We start from the raw sequence: 24,258 nt of genomic DNA, 5'->3' as shown, positions 1-24,258 counted from the left end.
GAGCTCAGATACTAAAGTGCGAAACACAATGCCTTCTGCAACCTTCGCTTCATACTGAGGGAAGTGTCGAGGATGAACGCGTTTGAAGAGAAGGCTGAGATTCTGGCTGATGAGACGCTCGCGCAGGGTTGCAGTGCCACCAACGCCAGCGTCATTCAATGCCGAGTTCCATGTGATCGGCAGGAAATCCACAGAGAGTAGTTGCGCCGCGCCAAGAAATACGATGAGCGTATATTTCGAATCAGGCAAGGCTGAGCCAAGTGTGGTGTGGCGGCCAAATCCAAAGTACGGACTTGAAGGGGCCGAGGATCCGATGAAGACAGACATTGCAACACTAGATGACAGCGCCAAAAAATCTGGCACGAAAGCCTTCTTATCAGCCGCGAACAAGGCTGAACGAGCGATGGTGGTCACGCATGTGCGCGCATGATCGCATTGCATATGCATGATGATGTGCCCTAGGGCTCTGCCTTTCTGTGGCTGTAATCAGCTAAGCTGACGGCATATACGCGCTCGAAGGGGTCGGCCAGCCTCCTCAATGGAGCCACGCACCATATTTTCAGCCTTTCTAGGCATGAAACTTTTCGAACGCCGTCTGATCCATTGTCATCTCCGCACCTGTCGTAGCTACATCAACCCCGTCACCAGAACTTCAGCCGGTCAAACAACGATCTCTCCTTCCGAGCTTTCCTGGCGGCTTCAGCAGCATCAGCGGCGTCTTTTGCTAATCGCACCTTAGCTTAGCTGAAGAACACCCAACATACGCAAGACGACAGCAACACAAACTCACCATCAAGCTCTTTTGCAACTCTTTTCATAGCTTCCAAAGCCTTCTCAAAGAACGGTTTCAGCTCTAGATGCTCAGCACCGAATTCATGCCCTCTGATCTCATACTGCTTGAACCAGGCCTCTAGGGAACCAATTGGCGAGCGGCCGGGCGGATCCCGAGAAGGAAGCCTGGGGTCAGCCCCGGCTTCGAGGAGCAGATGGACGATAGGGAGATTTTGCTTGAGATGGGCAAAGTCGGCAGGCCAGCCATCTTCGATTGCACAGTCTAGCGGGCGGCCTACACCGCGGGGGCGCGTGTCGACTTCGTTGGGAGAGAAGCCTTCGGATAGAGCAGCGCGCATGGCGGCAAGGCGTGTTTCGATGGGCTTATAGGATATCGGCTGCGTTAAGAGGGGGCTGACTACCATGGCGGCAAGTTGGGCTTCGCTGGCAAGAGTTGAAGACGTGCATGGGAGTGCGACCAAGGACGGTGTTTGTAGGTATTTGCGCGTCATAAGTCGCGCTGAATTGCGGGTGTAAAGTATGTCGCTACTGTCGGGTCCTTGCCCCTGGCGGGCTCGCTGCAGCCCGCGCAATTGCGACGTAGCCAGAAGGGCTTCGTGGTAGCGAAGACACCTAAGGCACCATCTACTCCAGCTCTACTTTGTAGAAAGAATAGCCTGCATACTTAAGTATTAAGGGTAGTAAGGGCTGGACTAGACGCGGTAGTAACAGGCCTGTCTAGGTGATATCTGCCTAGGGAGGTATTGTGGTCGGCCCACACGTTCCGGCCGCCTGCCGCCTGGCGCTAATATCAGAATATTCTTATAACCTCGCTACTGACTTTGGTATTAATAGCCATCGATATGGTTTTTGAAGCCCGCTGCACGTTCTTGCTGTGTTTAGGTTGCGGAAGTTGTGAGTGTTTTATTTCGCTCTGCGTCATCGCAGGCACGTGCACGTAAGTAGGCGAGGCACAACCTTAGAAGATGTCGCGTGTCGCATGTTAACGTTGGGGAGTAAACTACCCTACAGTCTATCACGCACATTGCGAGCGTGTTTACTCTTTAATTCACGACATCGACGCCATCATACTAGTGTAATTGTTCGTGCAGAATGACTCCATCCTCGGTCGTGGAGGGCCGAGGCCGAATCACGCTACTGCTCGCCCGCTTCCCGGTGCCGGCAATTGCACCATGCCAACATCTCGGCCAGCGGTCCTCTTCCTACTCCACATCTCGCTCCCACACCCCGAAACTCTCGGATCTGGGCACCGAGTTTCTCAGACGCGCAAGGGCACGATCCCAGCCATGCAAGCGTATGTCTTCGTAGCCCATTACCCGGTCGGTCACAACGCGTCTCGACGCGTATAGAGCGCTAACGTCGACGTGCAGGTGCGATCACTGTCATGAGAGGAAGGTTCGATGCGACAAGCTTCTCCCGTGCCGACGATGCAGCTTGAATGGATCAGAATGCCGCTATACAGATCGGACCAAAGCACGCACCTATAGCCAGGCCCACGTAGACACGCTTGAACGAAGAATTAAGCGCTTAGAAGTTCAGAACAGGACTCTTGTGCAACAAAGGAGGGCAGACTCAGTATCCTCTACAGGCCAAAATTCCGCCCCCAATGTCCAAAGTAACCATTCCAGAAACGACAGTGGCACTTCGCAGCGTCGTACATCTACCGACGTCGCGGGTGAAGTGTCCTACCTCTCGATCAATGCGTCCGGAGAAAGGAACTATCTGGGGTCCTCAAGCGGCATACTTCTCGCGAACTTCATCAGAGCCAATGTGGACGTTGAAACTTCAATGCCGTCGACAACTACACCTGTTGACGCTGATGCTATCAACGCGACTGCTTCGGCTATTGAGTTTGCTCGAGACTTACCATCTGAACAGATAGCGAGCAGACTTGTACTGTCCTATCTCAACCATGACCACTTACGCTACCCTGTGGTCCTCCCTGCTACTCTCGGTGCGATGCTTTCGGAAATATATAGCTCGAACGCGACTTCCTCCACGCGCTCCGCAAGCGAAACCTTCATTTTCGACATGGTTCTTGCTATCGCGACAGCCAGCATCTGCCGGTCCGATTGGCAAGGGCTACCAAGTGCTCATACTCATTACATACGGGCGATGAAGCGAGCCTCGACCGTCTTAGAAAAGGGCGGGCTCGGTGCACTTCAAGCAGTTATCCTGTTGATTCAGTATCGCATGAGCAGTTCCATGGAAGATACCTCAGCCAGTATGTTGCTACACCTCCGTACATCAGAGTAGACCTTGCCTGATCACAAGAGCCATCTAATAATTACACAGGCATGTGGCATCTGGTAGGAGTGGGAAGCAGAATTGCCCTGGAACTTGGCCTTCACTGTGAAACTGCATATCCTTACAAACGCTCGGATGACTCTACAAGTAATGCAGACTTAAGTGCCGATCTTGTACAGCAGGAAGTTTCCCGGCTTTGCTTTTGGAGCATTGTGGCTATGGACAGGTATGTTAGGCAATTGTGACGCGAGCATATGCCAGAGGGTCGACTAGCTGACAGCATAGTAGAATAGTCAGCAACATACTTGGCAGACCTCTAGCAATTCACAACGACGACGTAGATGCGGCACTACCGTCTGACCTATGTGACGAGATCCTGCTTTCTGGACTCGGAACGCCCATGGCCGAGCACCTGGTCAAATGCCGCCGCATACCAATTTTCGTTCAGATCATCAAGTATCGCCTACTGTGTGGTGATATCATCCAGACTTTGCACAGTCACCGTCGAAGAAACCAGTTGGATGATGAACTCCGCCGCCGTAGAGATGAATTCGCTGCCGACCTCAGAGTTTGGCGGCTGAATGCCGAAACCGTCGCTCATTCGGGTTCCCTGGATGAAGGCAGGCCTTCATCTTGCTTCACCTCACCAACTTGGTTCGAGATGATATACCATAACGCCGTGCTAATGCTCCATCGACCATCGCCCACACTGGACACGTCAAGAGACTCAGTTGCAATACAAGCGATTTTCGCCTCCTCTCAGGCTTCCATATCCTCGTATGCCAGTCTTCATCGTATGGGGCTCTTGAATCACAGCTGGCTTTCATTACAAGCTTTGTTTATGGCAGGGTTATCATATGTGTACGCTGTAACGATGCACTACCAGGCCATTCGGAGACAGCAAGGTCAACGACTAGGTGGTCTGCTGATCAGAAATCCAAGCACTATGGAAGTGATTAGTGATACACGAACATGCTCAAACGTCCTTGTAGCGGTATCGGAAAGATGGAAGTCGTTGCAACGCTGCGTCGATGTCTTCAACAGGCTGAGCGATGCTATTCTAATCGACGTTATCAAATTCAGCACACACCCCATCGCCGTCACCACCCCTGCGGCCAACAGCACAGAAGACAGTGCCCACCAGTGCAGCAACCGGTCGGAGCTGGCGGCGAATACAGACTCCAATGTGTTGGGCCAGCCTCACTGGATGCACCCACAATACCTTCAGCCTGTCGGAACCGATGGAATGGTGTCTAATGCATCCCCACTGGCGATCGAAAACGAATTCAAGGGCTCTGCGTACGATCTACGACAAATGTACAATCAACAACAAGTCGACATGTCCGTGTATCGGTTCTCTCAGGCGTGGTTCGACAGCTTCGACTTGTACGGTGGTATGGAACCTCAGCTCGCCGACATGACAATGGATACGCATTTTTGATGTCAGCATGCTCCCACCGTTGCCTAAGCTGGCCTCGCGTGAGGCTGCCCGCTTTTGCGCGGGGTGAAGCAATCAAACGACAGTTTTGAGCGTGCCGGAAATTGGCCACAATCGATTAACTGGAATTATTGGCGCCACAATCACCACACATCTGTCACGCTTGCGGCTCACGGAAGATGCGGTCGCTGTAGAATAGTTATATTTGCATCTTTCGGCGTGGGTACGCCGAGCGGCGTCGTTGCCAAGCAGTCCACCGGTAGTCTTGCTCGGGGCGGCGTCGCCGAGGGGTGGTGACCCGCCACTGCGAGTCAGCGCTTCGGAGCGGGACTGCCAAAGTTGGGATCTTAGCGCCTCAAGCCTGACTTTCAGGTCGATATCTGGTGCGAGGACGCCATTATCCGGGGCGACCCCATGGGGCGATAGTATTCGATGCGCGGGGTAATTGAACGAGATTCGATATAAATCACTGTCCCGTCAACAGGGCCATTCATCTATTTCGCAGTGCCTTTAGCCTGGGTTCTTGTCCTACTCTTGACGCTAAAAGACCCTGTCGACGATACCATGGCCGTGCCACAATCTGAACCCGTGCAGGGTGCAGGATCTCCCATGCCAGGTCACACCGTGGACCCCATCGATGAGAAGTTCCAGAGCCAGCATATGGAGTGTGAGAAGGTCGAGGTCAAAGGTGATTACTCTGGGGCCGTGGCCAAGACGAGCCCCGAGGAAAAGAAGCTCGTTAGGAAGCTAGATATCTGGATTATGGTCAGTGAACTATCGGCATACCTTTCGAGCCTCGACTAATGACCCAATGTAGCCCATGCTTTGGCTGATGTACTGGCTCAACTACCTAGACCGCAACGCCATTACCCTCGCCCGCCTCAATGGTTTCCAAGACGATCTTGGACTCACCAGCAACCAATACAGCACTGCTATCTCTATTCTTTTCGTCGGATACATCCTGGGCCAAATACCGAGTAACATGATTATAACGCGAGTGAAACCTTCATGGTACATGGGAATCTGTATGATGGGCTGGGCGGTTGTAAGCGGGCTTACCGCCATCGTTCACAACTACACAGGCATCGTACTTGTACGCTTCTTCTTAGGTGTAGTCGAGGCACCATACTACCCAGGAGCGCTCTATCTCTTGAGCATCTTCTACACGAGAAAGGAGATTGCGACACGCATCAGCATTCTCTACTCTGGCAACATCCTCGCGTCGTCATTCGCTGGACTCATTGCGCTTGGCGTCTTCAAACTCGATGGTGTCCGTGGTATCAGGTATGATCCCCACACAGTTCTTGTGCAACAGATACTGACCTCATGTCAAGCGGATGGCGTTGGTTGTTCATCATACAGGGCGTCGTCACCTTTGTCATCGCCGTAATAGCTTGCTTTACCCTCCCTGACGAGCCTTTAACCACATGGTGGCTCAACCCCGAAGAACGCCAACTTGCGCACGCTCGGGTCGCTAGAGACACGGTCGGCCACTCCGCCGACGTCTCCATGCTCGCAGGCCTCAAGGAAGCTATCCGCGACCCCAAAGTTTGGGTGTTCGTCTACATGCAACACCTGTTAGTTCCATCAGTCCCGCTACAATTACCGTCTCTGACATTGTTTAGGCACATTGCTACCAATGGGTAAGTTCTGACTGTACGAAGTGCATGTGACACATATACTGACTTCGTACCCCTACTTCTGCAGGTTCAAGAACTTCATGCCAACGATCGTCAACACACTCGGCTTCTCTCAAGAAGTCACACTCGTATTGACATGCCCACCTTACTTAATTGCGGGCGCATTCTCCGTCGCATGGGCCATATCGTCCGGCCATTTCAACGAACGCACCTGGCACATTACCATTGCCAAAGGCGTGGCTGTCTTTGGCTTCGTGCTCGGCTGCGCGACCATGAACGTGGGCGCGAGGTACTTCGCCATGTGCGTCTTTACCATCGGCACGTATGGCGTCAACAGCATTATCCTCGGATGGGTGTCCTCAACCTGTGGACAAACGAGAGAGAAGAAATCTGCGGCGCTGGCTATTGCCAACGTCGCAGCTACACTCAGCTTGATCTGGACTCCCGTAAGTCTCGCATCTTGATCGCCTGGATATGCTAGCTAATTACTGTTAAATAGTACATCTGGCCAGAGTGGTCGGAGCCGCGGTTCGTCCTCCCCTTGGCTATGAGTGCTGGTATGGCACTCATGTGTGCGGCTGGCGCATGGTTCATGCGCTGGTGGTTGGTGCGGGAAAACAGGAGGATTAAGAGCTCGAACTCTGAGACTACGATGTTCTACGCCTATTGAGAGAAGTGACGTCTCGAATGTATATTGAAGCAATTAACTACTGCCCCAAGGGTTCCAAGCCTATGTACCCAATGTACCAATGTGTGCCTGACCTGACGCCACAGACCCACCGTATTGTATCATTCACCTTCTCTGTTGAACCTGATCGCTTGGATGTAGCATATAACTTCATACAGTAGCCGTTAGCTTGGCAGAGCTGGTTTCCATACTCTGGCTTCCTCTTGGCGGACAGCTAACCATACGACATGTCGAAATGCTCTTTCTTTCACATGCGGTATTTGGGTGTTTGTGTCGAATGTGTCACATGTTGCTTTATTTCTGGGAGAGAGCTGAATGTCGGTTAAATGAGTCATGAACCGCAGGGCTGATACGGAGTCTCGCCAGGACTTCGGGAACTCCTGGGGTAGGAATCCTTTGACCTTTTCAGAAGGTAGGGCGATCGGTGTGTTTTGATTCGCTTGACTCATTCAACAACTTCCGTCATTATGCCGTACGAGATGATTTTCCTGCTATTTTCCCCTGTAGGAGTTTCCGATCACATGTCGATCATCTGTACACGGTATGCATTGGCAATTTAAATCACACATGCCAACTATTTGGCGAAAATCGATACTTCATGGGGCCGGCGAAGGATTCTGACTGTTACATGGAACGCATCCTACGCGCAATCCTACGCGGCATGCTACGCATCCGACGGCAGTGTATCTAACAATGAGCCCACTTTATCACACCAGGAGCGTCTAACGTTCCGCAAACCTTTGCAACACCAATCGTCAACACCATGGGACTGTGGGACGTGGAAGACTATGGCACTATCGCTGATAGGGCTTGCTGGTCTATGTTCGCAGTCACAGCTGGCGAGTAGCCCTCTTATGTTGCGCCGAATGGCAGCTAACTGTCTTGCAGTGTTCGTGGCGTTGAGAGTCGGCACTCGCATGTCCAGCAAAGGCGGTGGCCTTGGAATGGACGACTATATCACCGTATTCTGCGTCGTTGTGATGCTCGTCACCTGCATCCTGATCTCGATCGGCACACAGTACGGTCTCGGACGGAGGATGGAGGCCATCGATCCCCCATTGATACCGCGAGCTCTCAAGTGGAATGTGATCATCAGTTCGGTACTGATATGGACGTTTTCGCTACCCAAGTTCGCCATCATCGCTATTCTCAAGCGCATTCTGGACTACGGCCTCAAAACGACGATACTATTCTGGGGCCTCGCGCTCAGCTCCCAGGCCTGCATATTGGCTACCTCGATATGGTGGTACAAACAATGCGATCCGGTCGAATTCGGCTGGAACAGAACCATACCAGGTGGGAAATGTGCCAGTACCAAGGTCATGTCGGATTTGGGCTATTTCACTTCGGCCTACTCTGCCTTCCTGGATGTTTTCTTCGCTGTGTATCCGATCCCATTCATCATGCGCCTCAACATGCCACTCAAGAACCGCATCCTGGTCTCGATCGCGTTGGGCCTCACTATCCTGGCCTTCATCCTCACCATCTACAAACTCACAATCTTTGGAGAAATTTTCGTGGTACTGGCGGAGAACCCGACTTGTGAGTTATTCATCCCACATATTTCTCAGTGTAGAACTAACTTTGTTAGACCCGGTCCCGCTTCTCGATATACTCGGTCTAGGAGAGGGTTGTATTCTCATCGTATGCTCCTCTTTGCCCACACTGGGCCCGCTCTTCCGCTCGGTCAGAGGCAAGGTTCGGACTCTCAGTGGCAGTGGCAATGGCAGCAGGACCACCAGCCAGGGACGACGCAGCAGCGCCACTCACGGAGGGCTATCCAGCACCAGCGGAAGATGGGAAAAACTTCTAAGGCATCAGTTGGATGACGTGGAGAGGACATCGACCCACACCGGTGAAAGCATCGATGACATCCCGCTCGTTTACCACGGCGCGGACCAGATCCACAAGACGCTTGAGTTTAACGTGACGACGAGCGCGAAGGGCGACCGATGGGCGAAGCCAATTGATGATCGTGACAAGTAGCTTGGTATCAGTGTGGGGGTCAGTACTTCCTCTAAACATCTACGCGCGCGATAGGGCAGCAGGGTCGTGGTGATGATCCGATTGGGCAGGCTTTGATGTTGATGAAATGATGTTGTTGAGGTAACGTTATCAAGGCGAGGAACTGTGAAACTCAATACAGACTCTTCAGCAACACCAAAGTCCAACTGCTACAATAGGTCTTGTCAAGGTCGCTCGCACGAGTTCGAGGGGCTGCGTGCCAAGCACTACATGCCAAGAGTGGCGTGAGAAGTTGGGGGCCCAACGGGTGGGTCTGCCCCTGAGACATCCTTGTTCACTCAAATCTCGGATACCGTGTCCTCAACTGATCAGTGGTAACCACTTCCACCCGCATGGCATTAAATCGTGCGGCTTGTTAGATGCGATTCGGCACAAATTACTCCGTAGAAGTTCGGCCATGTCACGTGTCGTTTAAGTTAGTTTACGTATCAGGAAAAGTGCACCGAGGAAGAATGGATCTTAGTACGCGTTTAACTGTTACAAGGAATTTACTAACTACTATAGTATTTGGAAACCTCCAGTCGGCCGGTAGATATGGCCACGGTTTACGGTAGATAACAACATTACTCTTTGTCAAATAGTAGACGGCGTGTTGTTCCCATTGTTCCTGCATCTTTTCCCAAAAAATAATTCCTATTTCCAACATGGCATCAGCAGACCAACTTATCGGAGCCCTGGAGGGCCTCGACGCGAACTCCTTCGTTAGCGAAGCAGAGCGCGTCCGTGCCATGGACGCGCTGACCCTGGCCTTAAGCAAAGTACACAAGCCGTGGGACATTGTTTGGCAGCACTGCTGGGTCAACCCGGCCACCAATGCATGCGTCAAGACGTTGATAGACGCGGGTGTCTTCAGCAAGTGGATCGAGACCGGAGGCGGAGAGAAAACTTGCGCGGAACTGGCTGAGTTAACGGGTGTCGATGTAGTGCTTATCCGTAGGTTACATATCCGTTCTGCTTCACTATTGATGAGCATTCTGACGGCAATGCAGGGCGCATGATTCGGCAAATTTCTGGGCAGAATCTTGTCATCGAGACCGCCGAGGACACCTATAAACCTACACCGTGGGTACGCGCTCTCGCTGAGGATCAGGCCCTCGCCAACGTCTATGGTGAATTTTATGGCTTCGTCAATTCCCCCATGTTCAGGACTTTGCCAGCCTACCTCAAGAAGACGGGATACAAGGTCCCTACTAACCCAAACGACTGCAACTGGCAGTTCATGAGGGGCTCAGACGAGAATCTATTCCAGTCCCTTGGCGCGAACCCTGCCGCCGCAAGGGAATTTAATGATGCCATGGAGAGTCACTCCAAGCATAACTTGACGCCCTGGGTTGATGTTTACCCAACTGAGACTCTGGTGAAAGAGTCCAAGCCTGACCGGCCCCTTGTCGTCGATGTCGGTGGTAGCAAGGGCCACGACCTGACCAAATTCCATCTGCGCCACCCTGACATCCCCGAGGGCAGTCTGGTGCTCCAAGACCTGCCCGATATTCTGAAGGAGTTGACTATTGACGACACTATCTCTATCCACCCTCATGACTTTTTTAAACCACAGCCAGTGAAAGGTGCCCGTGCCTACTTCATGCACAACGTACTGCACGACTGGGAAGACACGCAGGCGAAGCAGATTCTTTCTCACATTGCCGAAGCTATGCAACCCGGATACTCGAAGCTCCTCGTTCATGAAAGTTTGGTTAGCTCCGTCAAGCCGCTCGCTCGTGTGACAACGTCTGATATCACCATGATGGCGTGTCTTGGTGCGAAGGAGAGGACGGAGGCTGAATGGCGGGCGCTGGTGGAGAGTGTAGGATTGAAGGTGCTTAAGATATGGAGACCACCTCACTCTGTAGAAAGTGTTATTGAGGCAGAGCTACCTAGGTAGTTTGAATTCTAGGATGTCTCGTCGTACATGTGTCGCACGGTCGGGTGCGGGCATTGTAGACAGAATAGCTGAAATAGAGCGTGTGCATTGTATTGTCTGTAACCTCGTAGTTGAGCTTATATAAAGGTCATCGCATTAATAACAACGTTTCCAACAGCGTTTAGCCTGCGACACACACCTTCAGATCTTATTGCGTCCTAGATCAGGTCTGACCCTTATCAAAGTTCGCGCTTATGTCAATAGCACAACACTTAGCCGGTAATCTGGCTGAGCTTGTTTCCATTGGCTTGCTGTGTCCTGGGTCTGCAATGGCTATATGTTACGCCAAACCACCCATACCTTCACATACGACCATAGGATCATGAAAATTAGGCTTCCCGTCCGCTCAGCCATATACAAGCATGATACCGGCGGATTAGTAGTTAGGTGGGTGACCACTAGCGAATCCCCGCTGTTGTATGTTTTTGCCATCTTTTTTGTCCGCGACGGAGAAGAACAAGACGTCGCATAGCGCTGGATCGTGTCACGACGTCGGCGTGTGCGCTTATTTTTGCGTCAAGCGTATCACCAGCACCTAAGCAGTCCTTCGATCATCGTAGCCCATTGTCGATATTCAAAGTCGTGATCGCGTGTGCCAACGTGGGTGATCTTCGGACAGACTCGGCAGCGCGTGCCAAGGTAGACGAGAACTCTGGCGCCGCAAGAGATACTACAACAACTTCATCTTTTCGTAGTTCTTCCGCGAGACATAGCATGCTCAACATCTGTCGTATACGTCGCAATAGCACTTCTCGTATATGGGACAACTTATCAAAGTCAGCGGTCGCGCTTCGCGGTTTCGATCCATTGGGTACTCACTAAACGGGCTCCTGCCCAAACAGAATGTGCCAAAGGTACTCGAACACCCTTCCGCTTGTCTCATCCTTTAGCGGAGTCTCCATCAGCCAAGTGTAGAACGTTTTGTACTCGTCCAACGACCGCTTTCGTATCTGCTCGCTCGACACGGCAAACTGCGCGCAGCAAGGCGTCGCTAGTACATGCGGTACATCCGTGTTATTGAACAAGTCTCGCCACGCGTCTGGCATCGCTGCTTCAATAGTTCGATGCTCCTCCGGCGGATCGCGAAATGGCATCACTTCGTGCGGACAGCCGGGATCGTTGACGCAACGCAGATTCGCGTAGCCGTTACTTTGGATGAAGTTGATGTTGAGACTCTGCAGAGACACGACGTTGGAATGCTCTTGGTTGTCGGTGTGCCACGCGACTGGGTAGCCATCTTTGTGCGGATGTATGAACGCGATTGTTGAAGGAAGGTTGTTGTAGTTCTGCACAATGTACGCGAGGTACGCATTCGCTTCCATTCCTTTGTTCCGCAGGGTCCGTAGAGTGCTGTTGGTCAACGGATCCAGGGTCGATATGTTGTGTGGAGTTTCGGTATCGATGTCATAGATGGCCGCTTGCCAGTCTGGTAGATCGGTATGCACCCAATCTGTTTCGTCGGTGGGAAGCTTTGCCATTACCACGACGCGATCAGGTAGGGATGGGGTAGGTGTCGCGACAGCAGTACTTTGCGTCGATGTGCTTATATGTTGAGAGGACGTGGAGGTCGATGATGCTTCTCCTTTCGCGCCTCCATGCGCACCTTCCTGCTCGGATATCTCTTGCTTTCCTGCCGCTTCCGTTGACTCATGTCGCCATGGCTTCTTATCAACGCTGGTCTCGAGGGAACCTCCTTGGGCGACATTGAAGTGGGCGTCGAAGAGATACCATGCGCAGAGTAGAAGTACTGCTACCACTATGGATTCGATCTGTCTGCGGGAACGCATCATCGCTTGATGCCAAGTGGGTTGAGGACCTGAGAGTTGATGGAATTGGATGCGCGATAACTCGGGCTAGAGGTGTTCGAACAGAATATCGGGAGGACTCCGGTGATTACATCGCGTGCTATACGTGCGCAGGTAACATCTAGTTCCTAGAACAGTTGCCGATGATCAGGTAGTGGAGAGTAATTGTAGCGCGCGCCTTCTCGAAGGGGAGGTGAACTGCATTTCTTGCAAGGGACAAGAGATGGGCACAGCCTCGTCGCAGCACAAAGCCCCAAGATGTGACATTGCGGCACAGTAGAGTTAATATCAAGATAGGGCAGGTACAAGGAGTTGGTTGCGCGCGCTTGTCCTACGGCGCTAACCGGCGCTCGCTGGTTGGTGAATTCATGGGGCTCACGCTAACCCGATGCGATCACGATGCAGCAGGGCATGGACAGAGTATAGTACAACACCGGATTGGTCGGACTTGCGACTCAACTCCTGTGGGCTTCATCCCGTGAAGCCACCTTACAGCCTTACTATGCACCTATACTAGCCATTCCCAGCTTCTGAGTCCTCCGACATGTCGTCACTTGTCAAACCTCGGAGCGTTAGCATCAATTTTCCGGTTGTCTCGCAGAATTACAATCTTCGCCAACGTTGCACAAGGTCACTGTGAGCAACATCCTATCATTGCACCTATTCTCCATCCGTCAGGCAAACACCGGATCGAAGACTTCCGGCATCGTTGCGGTGATAAGCAAAACAAAACAGTACCTAGATAGGGGAATTCTGCGCAAACTCTACAGGGGGATCGCTCAAAGCTGTGTGCTTGTTCAAGTCTTTCATCACACTCTCGCCAAAAAGAAGCGATGAGGGTGCCAGGTGGCGGGATTGGCGTGATGATTGCGCGCCACTGCTTTCCTTTTGCATCGTAAACGAGGATCAGGTGGCGTAGTGGCTGATATGACAAAACTCGAGTCACAGAAGGCAAATGTGAAGCTACCGATGTACAGTTACAATCCCAGTAGGGCTTCGAGGACTTGATGCAGACCGATGCCAGGTGGTAGAGCTGGGTAGAGAAGTTATGAATGATGGTAGATATTAGTAAAGAGTTTGACAACCTTGTATTAACCTTCACGCAACTAAAATCACAAGTATTACAATTATGGATAAGTTTAATGGTAAAATGAATGATGATTTGAGGTATAGACCGAAGTCACAACAAAGTCTATAGACAGGAAGGTAACGTGGTATCAAGAAGGTAAAAGGTAAAAAGGTCGTAACTCGTGATGCGTCTATCAAGACAGCAAACTTCTAAGCAGTGGCAAAGATCTTGCCAATGCTAGACAGGCTCTGGCCATCAGCAGAGATGAGGTACTTCTGGTCGGTGCTAGGGGCGACCATGTGGTAGGCGTAACGCTCGATCCAGGGCTGAGCGTCCATCCAGGGAAGGACCTGCTTAAGGAACTCGTCGGCGTTGCCAGAAGTGACACCAAACTCGGTAACCCAGACGGGCTTGTTGAAGGTCTTGTGGAACTTGGTAAGGTAGTTCTTGAAGTCTTGAGCGTTGTCCCATGCGTAGTAGTGGGCGACGACGAAGTCGATCTGGCAGCCGTTGCAGGCAGACATGAATTGCTTGAGGTAGTTGATTCCCTTGTTGGGCTCGTCGGCGTTGGTGACGGAAGGAGAGCCGATGCGGAGACCCTGGGCAGCGAGGGGCTGGATGAACTTCTTGTGGGTTGCGGCGGCAGTGGCGACATCGATGTTGGAGCCTCCACCACCAGCTTGGTCGGGCTCGTTGAAGCTCAGCACGTGCGAAACCTTGTAGTTCTTCTTCGCATTGGCGATGTTGGTGTTCCAGCCCTCAGTGCACCACTGCTGGTTGGAGTGGAGAAGGGGGACGTATTCAAGGTCGAGGGGTGTTCCGTCGATGACTGCCTCCCAGTCGTACATCCAGGAGACCTTGGAGCCGGCGAACTTGTGAGTCCACTGGGATCCAGAAACACCGTTGTGGTTCTTGGGGAAGGCAAGACCACGCTTGCTTCCACCACGTGCCTGAAGAGGAGATGCCTCGATCATGGAGGAGAGGCCAGCAAGGGCCAAAATGAAGGTAGAGGTAAGCATAATGAATGAATGAATGACAGATCAGTTGATCAAGGAATGACTGTGGGGTTGCTAGAGAGCGTGGTTGAGTTGGATCTTCAAAGGAGTGAGATACCGCTTCATTGTGCCTTCCTCGACTTACTTATATTTACGGAAATTAGGAAGCGCCCACAGTGAACGGAACTAACAGCTGTGGCCCACCGCCTGTGCGAGCCAGCGCATGGCGTAGCCTTCTCGGCCTTTCCTGCAGTGTTTCACCCAAGCCTACTGCCAACTCCGAAAATCCACGTGCGATAAGACCATCTCCCGCAAGCCCGGTCTGACGGCGCCGGTTGTGGGGTTTGACCATTCGTCAATCTTGGTAGGGCTGTAGGGGCCAAGCTTGATGTGGAAATTACACGTCGGGTAGCCGTCAAATCACGATGCTGACGACTGATCGTCGCTCGCCGGGTCGCTGGAGCCACGTTGGTTTTCGCGGCATATGCACGAGAAGATCTTGCGTGGTAGTGGGCTTGGGGAGCGACGTTGGGGGACCTAACGCAGCATCCATGTCTAGGCTAGCTGTCTCTTCAGGAACAGTGCAGGAACAAACAGGAACAAGTTTTTGGTGACCGGACGAGGCATTGTTCTGGACTGCGGACTGACTTGGGGTGGAGCGCGCTAAGCCGATCAAGGCAGGCGTCTCCCGACATAAAAAACGTCCCGCGCAGATCCTCACCATTTCGAGTCCACCCATGCACAAATCACCAACGACAACGTGTAATGCTGTCATGCGAATCGAGACGATACGAGGTGCGTCATGATTCATCGCAGGTTGCGACGACAGTGCTGCGCGCATTGAGCTCTGTTGTGCAGCAAGGACCTCCGAAACAGAAAGTAAACAAAGTATTGCTTTTCTGACTTTCTCATAATTTGGATGCGCCCACCAATCATGGCCATGAGACAAGCCTAGAAATGCCATGGGCCCGTACCGAGCCGCAATCTTCCGTCAACCACCAGGAACGCCTGCTGTCCATCCGGCGGCATCTTCAGGCGGTGCCGCAGGCGACGGCGTCGACGCCTCGCGTGCTTTTGACATTTTCACGTGGCGCTCCCAACACGGCTGATACTCCACGGCTCTCTACTATGACATCTGAACGCCGAGGTGGATGACACTTGACGACTGGTAAAGGTCGAGACCCTTTTACAACCAAGTCGCTTCATTCGCTCTCACATGTCAGCGCGATGTCGGTCCACAACTCTGGAATCTGGCATTTGGGCTGCAGTCCACAAACTTCTGTCAGCCTCTACAGAACAGACTTTGATAGTTCTCCACTCCGTCACCGATCATAGGTTGTACGCAAAACTCTGCCTCATCCCCGCTTTCGAGCGCTCACAGCACGTAAGACGTTCCACTCGCATGTTGAAATTATTTTTCCCGCAGCAAGATGCCGAGTACTGTCGGTTACTGCGATAGAAAGAGACTTCTGGGACCTAAGCATGTCTCAAGGAAGACCTGGGCCCTTCGTGCCGGGCTCGAGTACCATGGTAAGAGCCAAACCGGCACTTGCATTACATGAACGGCCTCGGGAATCTTGAGAAAATCAGACTCACATCCGACAGTCCCCACGTATCAGCATACACGGAGCAGACATTTTACTACCATACGTAAATGTCGGTTGTAACCAAGCGACTACGCTGCGCTAACGCACGCGCAGTGCAAGCACCGGGTGAAGGAATTGCCGTTCGTTGAGTTCTAGCGTGAACGACTGCATTGCAGTAGCAGGCGCGACAGCAGTTTCCCGCCCGTGAACGGAAAGATGGGATGAAAACGTTGCATGTTGGCCGCGTTACCTCGCTGCACATACTTTTAGCAGGAGAACCGAGCAGTTCGTATTTTGCGACGCCGCCGTTGACCGCGCGGCACTTTCACGGCCCGACATCCTCGTACCTCGACGCTTTGCGTTTGAACACCCGTCCAAGCCTATCGTACTTACGTCATGTTGCTGGATACCACTTGGGTACATTGATGCATGCGCATCGGTTGAGAAAAGCATCATCACTCGCTTGAACACTGCTTTTATCAGCCACCTCCCTGTGGAGTCTGTGGCTTTGACCTTGATGTGGCTCGTCGATAAGAAAAAAGCACCAGACGCGGAGAAAGCACAGAGGAAGCACTGATGCTGTCATAGCTGTACGAACTCGTGTTGCTGCCAAGGGGCAACTCCAGCCCGATCTTGCTATTATTGACAACGGCGAGGCTGGCATGAATCATTGGAGGAGACTGTGCGCAATGCGGAGAAGGCCATGATGCGGACTTTGCTCCTGTCTTGACAACGGTCGATACGAAAACCTTCCGGTGGCATCGTGATAGTCGATGCGTCGGCTCTCCCTATACAGTCTGTGTTCTTTCAAAGGCCTCAATACGTGGCTATAGACATGGATGGACATGAGTCGATAAACGGAAGACTATTAATAACCATCGGCTTTAACGTCGTCGCCGATGAACATGGGATAACGTTTTGACAAGTATTAGCAGGAGAACATCAATTTGGCAAGAAGACAACACAGACAGAGCGAGGCTCGCTTTCGCGCAAGGCATTCTCATAATAATGCTTTGGGGACTGCATGTCACTGATGTGCATGTGTTGCATCGAGATCGAAAACACCTGTATGGTTTTTGGATATGCGGTGGAACATGCGGGCTGGAACTGGCGCGCGTTTCTTGCTAGCTTGCTAGAGAAATGCAGACTCGGTTCTCACATAAAGCGGAGGTTGCGGATTTTGGAGAAAGCGAGGTCAAGATTGAGGTGTAGACAACGCAGAAGGCGGAGAGTGGAGAGAAGGCTTTGTACTCTTTCGCCACAGTTGTTCTATACTCGCACGCTCTCATGCTATCTATGCATACGCCTTTTCGCCCAAGCAACACTGTCGCCCAAGTTAAGGCATACAGACTTTGATCTTAGTGTAATAGAGACACGAGTCTTATTTTGAGGCATTGTCTGTGAACTTGGCCGAAACATTTCATAATCGGTTTCCATCTCTTGATCTTGTTGGACAGCTCGCACATAAACATTGTGCCTGTATCTTTCGATGATCGCAAGCACCGCTGAAATAGAGAAGCAACGGAAGACGGTGATGAGGGATCTTTTGTACTGAAAGCCTGCGAGCCGCCGCGTGGAATGTATCTTGCGTTGCCTGTAATTCTCATGTAATCTTTGCAGGGGTGTTTGGAAATACCCCGAGATAACATAGTACTAAACATGGAGAACAAGATATCGTCTGGATTCGGTATTTGAGAGTGTTGTAGAATGGTAAACCCCGCTGGTGGAGGCAACACATCAAATCGACACATTCGATTTTAGGAAGAGGCGGAAGGACCGCAAGACATACGTAGTAGAGGAGTCGATTTCAGAGAAAATACCACATTGGAACGTGATGGTATTGTTTTGGAAGAAAGTCACTTTTGCTGTTGTGACCGGATGTTGTAAAAAGAGAAGAGTTGTAGCAAGCAAAGAGGGGATATTTACACCCCGTTTTGGCTCTTTCTTGGCTCATATAGCGTCCACATAGAACTTCCAGCTGCCGAAAAGCCGTAATAGCCCGGATGAATGCTTCTACGGCGGCATACAAGAGCTGTAATAATCTTTAGAGCAGAACACCAAACAGCGGTCATAGCTGTGTCGTAGCGAATGTTTGAGTAGTAGAATCCGGCCAGCAAAGCGCTCCGCCAACATTTGTCGGTAATAGTAAAAGTGTAAGTAGAGCTGTGCGCTCAGGTTCTTCTCATGTCTCTGCCAGCACTCCGTTTTGGAAAGAAGAAGAAGGCGGTATAGTTGAAAGTCGCTGGAAGGGAGGAAAGCAACTGTCTTTTATATTGTGGACTCCCGCTAAGAGCAGCAACCATGGGAAACCACCACTTGGCTTTCGAAGTGAGGAACCTTTGGATTTTGTGATGTTGTGTTGCAGGACTTCGATCGCAGTCGTATGTGAGATTGGAGTAATCTTCCAGAGGAAAGCTCATTGGAACTTTGAATCTTGTTTTCGAGGACCTGGATGGGGGAAAGACGACATGTCGACATTTTGATATTCTTTTGATAGATAGAACCTACAGGCGCAGCACATGAGGAGTAGTAATGCACCTTTTGGTCCCAGCAATGGAGGAATAGTGTAGAGAAAGAGAAGTAATGAGTCGATGGAGGAGAGTTTATGTATACGTCCACGTAGTGCGCAACCAGACAAAGAAGAAACATGTATGGTCTTTCGGTTGTTTTGAGAGGAAAGTAGCTGTGGCCATCCTGGTGAGCCGAGAATTTTCAATCCAACTGTCGATTTGGAAAGGCGGGCAGCCACCGGAAATTTAATGGGCGTTGTAGTATTTATGTTGTGTTGAACGAGAGAAGGCGCGACAGAACTCCATACTATTTCAGGACTGTAGTTTTGGAAGAGGAGCAGGAGTCGACACCATGGCGCATTCATCGCCGCTTTGAGAAAGATGAAGGAGTGAAATCTCAAAGTAAGAAAGAAGAGGAGAAGAGCAGAACTAGATGGCTTTTATGCCAGCGAGAGCAGTCCATGTTCATTCTCGTCAACTCATTGTGTGACACGCGTCTCAGCTCTCTCAATCTTGGGGGTCCCGTATGCGTCTTTTGGTAAAGAGCAGAGCAAGTACTCACTCACTCCATGCACCACTAGTGTCTTGTTTTTGAACTGCAGGCTCTGTCGCAACGAAGAACATATCGTGTTAAGTACAAAGGTTTCGTAGCAGATCATACAAACTGATCCGGTTTGGTTCGGCGCATACAAAGGATCCCGGCAGTTTTTGGGAATGGTGGAAGGCGACTTTGGGAAGGCGAGACATGCGCACAGACTGCCGCGCTTTTGGAAGTGGACACACAGGACATATCCGTCTCGCAGGATGTTTTTCGTTTATTAAAACCCCTTCTTCAATCTTTCCATATAAGAAATAGAAGCTGGTCTTTGGTACTTGCGAAAAGTATTGATGTGAAAGAGGAGAAGTGCAACGGAGTGAAAATCTGAACTTTTCTGCTGGCGCAGAGCCATGCGGCAATGCCTTGCATGTTTTTGGAAGGACTGAATCTGGTGAGACGGCACTTCCTTCGGTGAGCTCATGGAAAAGTGGCCTGTTCTTTTTTCGACGAAGAGAAAACCAAGGGAAGTTCTGGAAGGAAGATACGCGTCATTTCGCAGTCCTCGGATGTAATTTGTAGGCGTTCGATGAGCAGAGGAAACATGCCCAGAGAAACAGCATTTTTGGAAGAGATGCGGAAGGCAAGACGCAACTCATAGATATGGCTGTTCATCATTTTGGAAAGATCAGTACGAACTGCATAGGGGAGAGCAGAAGCACAAAGACCAGAGAGGATTTATATAGACATGGACAGCCAAGACGGGACGATGAAAAGTGATGTAGAAGTCCAGCATCCTTCCCCCACTCAGAGCAGTCTAAACACCTACAAATGCCGCTCAACGTGATCACATAACGCAAGCAGACGCTACCCACACAATGAATGACATGACGTGATATCTAATCGCTCAAAACGCCCTCGACGCCGGGTATAACGCTTCAAGTCCCATCATTCAAGATCTACGGCCCGCCCTTTGGAGACTGACGGAATTCCACAAAATTGTACGGTTGTGCAGTCACGCCCACGTAGCGACCCTGTTTGGGATCGTACACAGCGTGCACACTGACCGTGATCTTCGCTCGCTCGCCGTATACCTCGACGAGGCCCATCACCACGAAGGCGCCGCGCGGGACCGGGTGTGGGTACGGCTTGAAGGTTCTGCGGAAGTCGGCTTGAAATTGTGATAAATCCAGTGTGAACTTCTTAGGATCGATTGTGACGCGGTCGAGGTCCTTGGTAGCGCCGTCGACAGGTGCGACAGAGGGCGACGCACCTGACTGCTGGGTAGGTGTCGCAGAGGTGGAGAAAGGCCTTGAAGGGACGCTCGTCGTGGGGTTCGCCGATGATCGCGGGTTGGCGCTTATTCTTTGAACGAGCTCCTGGACGGTCTCGGTCTTCGATTCTGGACTCCAGCCCATATAGACTTTGAATCCTTTCCACGAGCTTCCTAGTTTGCTCGTTGTGTTGTTGTATAGGGCCTTCGCTGCCTCCTTGGGATAGAATAGCCGATTCAGGCGGTGGTGAACAGTGCTGTCGACTGGTCGAGTTGCCTTCCGCAACGTTCCATCCTCCAACAGCTCTATCCCGGGCTGTTCGTATTCGTTGGGCGTGGTGTCTGGAAACTTGACCTCAATCCACACTTTGCCTTTGCTCGTGTCGATTTTGCCGGCTTTTGCGACGAGAATTGGGTGCTTGGCGAAAGCGTTGCGTACTCTGTATACTAATTCTCCTGTCACGTTGTCAGTACATGAACGACATGCTCGGCCAGGGACATCGTACCTCGTATCTTGTCAATCCTTGGACGGTCTGTCGCCAGCTTCTTGAACTGTTGCCATTCTGGATCTGACCCTTTCCAAAATCTCTTCGGCTGTAGCCTCGAAAAGCCGGTGGGTATGAATAGTATAGGGTCGTATTCTTCGTCGTCCTCTTCGTCTTCATTGTCTGCTTCTCGGCCGACCGTTGTCCACCCGCCGTCGTTGACCTCTTCAACTTCAACACTTATGCTGATATATCTCGAGATACCGTAAAAGGCCAATCCGACAGCGACGGCACCGACTAATCGTCTGCGGACAGTTAGCAAGTGAAATGTACAGGGGATGTGTGAAGCGACTCACGACCTGCTGAGGAATGGTCGCCCTATACGCACTCGTTGTATTATGACTCGCTCGTGGCCATCTCGTGCTGCCGATCGGACTATACGCGCATGTGGTATCCGGTTCAAGAGGGAGAAGTTGCGCCGAAGCACCAGTGGCGTAGACATTGGTCTGGCGCAGGCGGAAGCGAGTGTTATGAGAATGAGGAACGCAAGATCAAGTAGAGAGACATTTAGGTTTGTCTAGAACAAAGAATGCGCGTGAAGCTGTACGGCGTTAACAAGTGAATGCGGTTGATAGCGCCCCACGGGTTGTATCACTGATAGTTGCGGGCGGAGGTGAGGCAGGTTCGGCGCTAGTTCCGTCTAGGTCGCAGCGCAGCTCAGGATGGCGATGATGCACCTGCATCATCGCGGAACGTCCTCAACTCCATCCTCACCGCCACCATGAAGCTATCCGGCGCCTTTGTCGCCTCATCGCTGTACTGCACCGTCCTTGCAGCTCGCCCCACCGTCAGTCCCGAGACTGCGCGTCTGATCATTGCCCAGCGCCTGGGCCTATCGCGATTCCACTCTGTCGAGCACCCCGACGCCGAGACAATCAGACACATCAACACGTATGGAGGAAGGCACCAGAAGCTGTTCGGCGCAGACGATGCAGAGCAATCCAAGGCGCACCTGCTGATGTGGGTGGAGGGCGCCGAGCAAGATGAGGCAACAGGTGGGCATACGTGACGACAGCATCGCGAAGGATACGACTAACCCGAGCTCTCAGTCATCATCAACGATGGATCAGACCGCACACACGACTTTGCGATATCAAGTGCGCCATCTGTCGAGGACAACCAGCGCCTGGTCATGGACTTCATAGCACAAGCCAAGTCGCTGCCGGCACTCTCAGACCCCCAGCAACGGACATACACGTCCAACTTCGACATTGAGTCGGCGCTCCCACCGAACGAGAAGTCGGACGCTTACAATGGCTACCTCAACATCTGGACCACCGGCACGAAAGACGGCCTATCGACTGAGCAGATTGCCCAGGTGCTGAGCAGCGTCAACAAGAAGGCCGAGGAGACCGGCTTCTCCACGACTGTCGTCATGATGCCGCGTTCAGCCAAGTCCAAGTCCAAGCGCGCTGCCCAACCGTGGGGCGCCTACGATGTCCCCTCCAAGGAGGCCCGCCGCCAGAACCCCGAGGCAATCCTCTCCTCGCAGCCCGTACCTGCTGTCTCCAAGGTGCCCGACCTCGAAGACTTCCCCGTCGTCATTGCGGCCGACAACAAGAAGGGACCTGTTCGCGGTATCCTTCCCAGCTGCTTTAAGTCCATGTCGGCTTGCGAGACTCAGACCCACAACTGCTCCAGCCACGGCGAGTGCAAGCTGCTCCACAAGGGACGTGGATCCGGTCCCGGTCAGGAGACAGTTGACTGCTATGGATGCGCCTGCGCCGCTACGGTTGAGCACAAAGACGGAAAGGGTATGGAGGGCCAGAGAAAGGTCACCTACTGGGGCGGCCCTGCTTGCCAGAAGAAGGACATCTCGGTTGAGTTCTGGCTCTTTGTCGGTGCCGGTGTCACTCTGGCCTTCTTGATCTCTGCTGGTATTGGTATGCTCTACAGCATGGGTGCCGAGGAGCTGCCCAGTGTTATCGGTGCCGGTGTCAGCGGTCCCACAAGGAAGTAAGGGGTTGCTAGATGTATGGACCGGTGGAGATAAGAGGGAGACGGAAGATCGAGCATTGTATATCTGGTGTACGACAGACAGTCTTTGTTAGTTAGCAGTATGGGGCTTGTACTCTATGGGATAATGGCGTTTATAGCACTGCAATTTAGCATTTGAACAAGTTGATACAAGTTTGACAGAGTTGATCATCTGCTCATGTCCACTAATTCGACTGCAAACGATGATGGCATTGTGTTGATTCGCTCACGTAGCTACTGATGTGTAGCTGTCCAGTATGCCTGTCAGATGTCTCAGTCGCCATGTTCCTGAATACATCAAAACTGAACGACTGAGACATATCACAGGCGTAATGGATAGCTACACAAATGCTGCAAAGGCCACGACCCTATACATCTTCAGTAACCCCATGTTCGACCCCTAGAAATAAACGCGCATCATCACGACTTTACACTCCTCATGCCTTGGCCTTCTCCACTATTACACCATCGTCGCTCTTGGCCTTCTCCTCGTCCAACTCCTTCATGAACTCGGACTGGATGCCAGCCCTGCGGTTCTCCCACCACTCCTTTTCCGCTGGTGCCTTGGCTGTGATCTCACCGAGACGCTCGCGAATGTGGTTGTTCTGTGCCATTTCTGAAGCGGATTGGAAGATGGTCTGGCCCCAGTTCGGTGCGAAGGCATTGGCCTGTCCCGATGTTAGTCATGCGCAAAGAATTGCGAAGCCACCCGACTTCAATCTAGACTCTCAAGACTCACCTCATTGACGACATCCCTGAGTTCCTCCTCGATCTCCTTCTCTGCCCGCTGGAATCGCTGCCACAGATCATCGCCCACGCTACCCCTCTGCAGCAATGCCTGCAGCGCCTGCTTGGCGTTTCTTATCTGCACAATCCTATGTATGTCCTCTGTTGCGCGACGCAATAGCGCAGCCTTGAGTACGCTGTCCGGCACCTTGGGTTCGTCCATGTGTAGCAACGAGAGGTAGACATTGCGTTGGAGATGTGTGGGGAACCAGGGTTCGAGGGATGCGGCGTTGGCGGCTTGACGCTTGCGGTAGAGGTTGGTGAAGACTGTAAACGATCCGGCGAGGATACCGATGTAAGCGATGGGCACGGTGAGCATTACCCAGTCGACCATGTCGAAGGGCCACATGGTGAATGTTGTGTGGGTTGTGTGTGGTTTGTTTGCGCGGGATGTGAAGAGGTATGACAAGCTCGCGGTGCGATGCA

At 52.0% G+C, this 24,258-nt stretch overlaps 9 protein-coding genes across 9 annotated transcripts; 4 read left to right on the top strand and 5 right to left on the bottom strand.

The window, feature by feature from the left end:
* Positions 1 to 641: 641 nt before the first annotated feature.
* Positions 642 to 1,196, bottom strand: J4E84_006103 (uncharacterized protein; the record flags this gene model as incomplete). The annotated part of the gene is made up of 2 exons (XM_049388694.1): positions 642 to 724; positions 791 to 1,196. The coding sequence occupies 2 exons, from the start codon at positions 1,194 to 1,196 to the stop codon at positions 642 to 644; spliced, it is 489 nt and encodes a 162-aa protein (XP_049243593.1).
* A 3,845-nt stretch (positions 1,197 to 5,041) lies between these two features.
* On the top strand, positions 5,042 to 6,787 carry J4E84_006102 (uncharacterized protein; the record flags this gene model as incomplete). Its single annotated transcript, XM_049388693.1, has 6 exons — positions 5,042 to 5,242; positions 5,295 to 5,761; positions 5,812 to 6,054; positions 6,103 to 6,120; positions 6,185 to 6,563; positions 6,617 to 6,787. 6 exons carry the CDS (start codon positions 5,042 to 5,044, stop codon positions 6,785 to 6,787), a joined length of 1,479 nt encoding a protein of 492 aa, XP_049243592.1.
* A 781-nt stretch (positions 6,788 to 7,568) lies between these two features.
* J4E84_006101 (uncharacterized protein) lies at positions 7,569 to 8,791 on the top strand (the record flags this gene model as incomplete). The annotated part of the gene is made up of 3 exons (XM_049388692.1): positions 7,569 to 7,648; positions 7,710 to 8,347; positions 8,397 to 8,791. The coding sequence occupies 3 exons, from the start codon at positions 7,569 to 7,571 to the stop codon at positions 8,789 to 8,791; spliced, it is 1,113 nt and encodes a 370-aa protein (XP_049243591.1).
* Positions 8,792 to 9,474: 683 nt separating this feature from the next.
* Positions 9,475 to 10,712, top strand: J4E84_006100 (uncharacterized protein; the record flags this gene model as incomplete). Its single annotated transcript, XM_049388691.1, has 2 exons — positions 9,475 to 9,763; positions 9,820 to 10,712. 2 exons carry the CDS (start codon positions 9,475 to 9,477, stop codon positions 10,710 to 10,712), a joined length of 1,182 nt encoding a protein of 393 aa, XP_049243590.1.
* An 857-nt stretch (positions 10,713 to 11,569) lies between these two features.
* On the bottom strand, positions 11,570 to 12,541 carry J4E84_006099 (uncharacterized protein; the record flags this gene model as incomplete). Its single annotated transcript, XM_049388690.1, has 1 exon — positions 11,570 to 12,541. The coding sequence occupies one exon, from the start codon at positions 12,539 to 12,541 to the stop codon at positions 11,570 to 11,572; it is 972 nt and encodes a 323-aa protein (XP_049243589.1).
* A 1,293-nt stretch (positions 12,542 to 13,834) lies between these two features.
* On the bottom strand, positions 13,835 to 14,599 carry J4E84_006098 (uncharacterized protein; the record flags this gene model as incomplete). The annotated part of the gene is made up of 1 exon (XM_049388689.1): positions 13,835 to 14,599. One exon carries the CDS (start codon positions 14,597 to 14,599, stop codon positions 13,835 to 13,837), a length of 765 nt encoding a protein of 254 aa, XP_049243588.1.
* Positions 14,600 to 20,210: 5,611 nt separating this feature from the next.
* J4E84_006097 (uncharacterized protein) lies at positions 20,211 to 21,426 on the bottom strand (the record flags this gene model as incomplete). The annotated part of the gene is made up of 3 exons (XM_049388688.1): positions 20,211 to 20,980; positions 21,031 to 21,314; positions 21,413 to 21,426. The coding sequence occupies 3 exons, from the start codon at positions 21,424 to 21,426 to the stop codon at positions 20,211 to 20,213; spliced, it is 1,068 nt and encodes a 355-aa protein (XP_049243587.1).
* Positions 21,427 to 21,790: 364 nt separating this feature from the next.
* J4E84_006096 (uncharacterized protein) lies at positions 21,791 to 23,029 on the top strand (the record flags this gene model as incomplete). The annotated part of the gene is made up of 2 exons (XM_049388687.1): positions 21,791 to 22,064; positions 22,119 to 23,029. The coding sequence occupies 2 exons, from the start codon at positions 21,791 to 21,793 to the stop codon at positions 23,027 to 23,029; spliced, it is 1,185 nt and encodes a 394-aa protein (XP_049243586.1).
* Positions 23,030 to 23,483: 454 nt separating this feature from the next.
* Positions 23,484 to 24,181, bottom strand: J4E84_006095 (uncharacterized protein; the record flags this gene model as incomplete). The annotated part of the gene is made up of 2 exons (XM_049388686.1): positions 23,484 to 23,714; positions 23,786 to 24,181. The coding sequence occupies 2 exons, from the start codon at positions 24,179 to 24,181 to the stop codon at positions 23,484 to 23,486; spliced, it is 627 nt and encodes a 208-aa protein (XP_049243585.1).
* Positions 24,182 to 24,258: the final 77 nt, after the last annotated feature.

This window comes from Alternaria hordeiaustralica (assembly GCF_023758085.1).
Source record: "Alternaria hordeiaustralica strain BMP 2776 chromosome Unknown scaffold_11, whole genome shotgun sequence".
NCBI lineage: Eukaryota > Fungi > Ascomycota > Dothideomycetes > Pleosporales > Pleosporaceae > Alternaria > Alternaria hordeiaustralica.
Note: the sequence above shows the minus strand (reverse complement) of the source record. Positions and strands in the feature narration are given on the sequence as shown.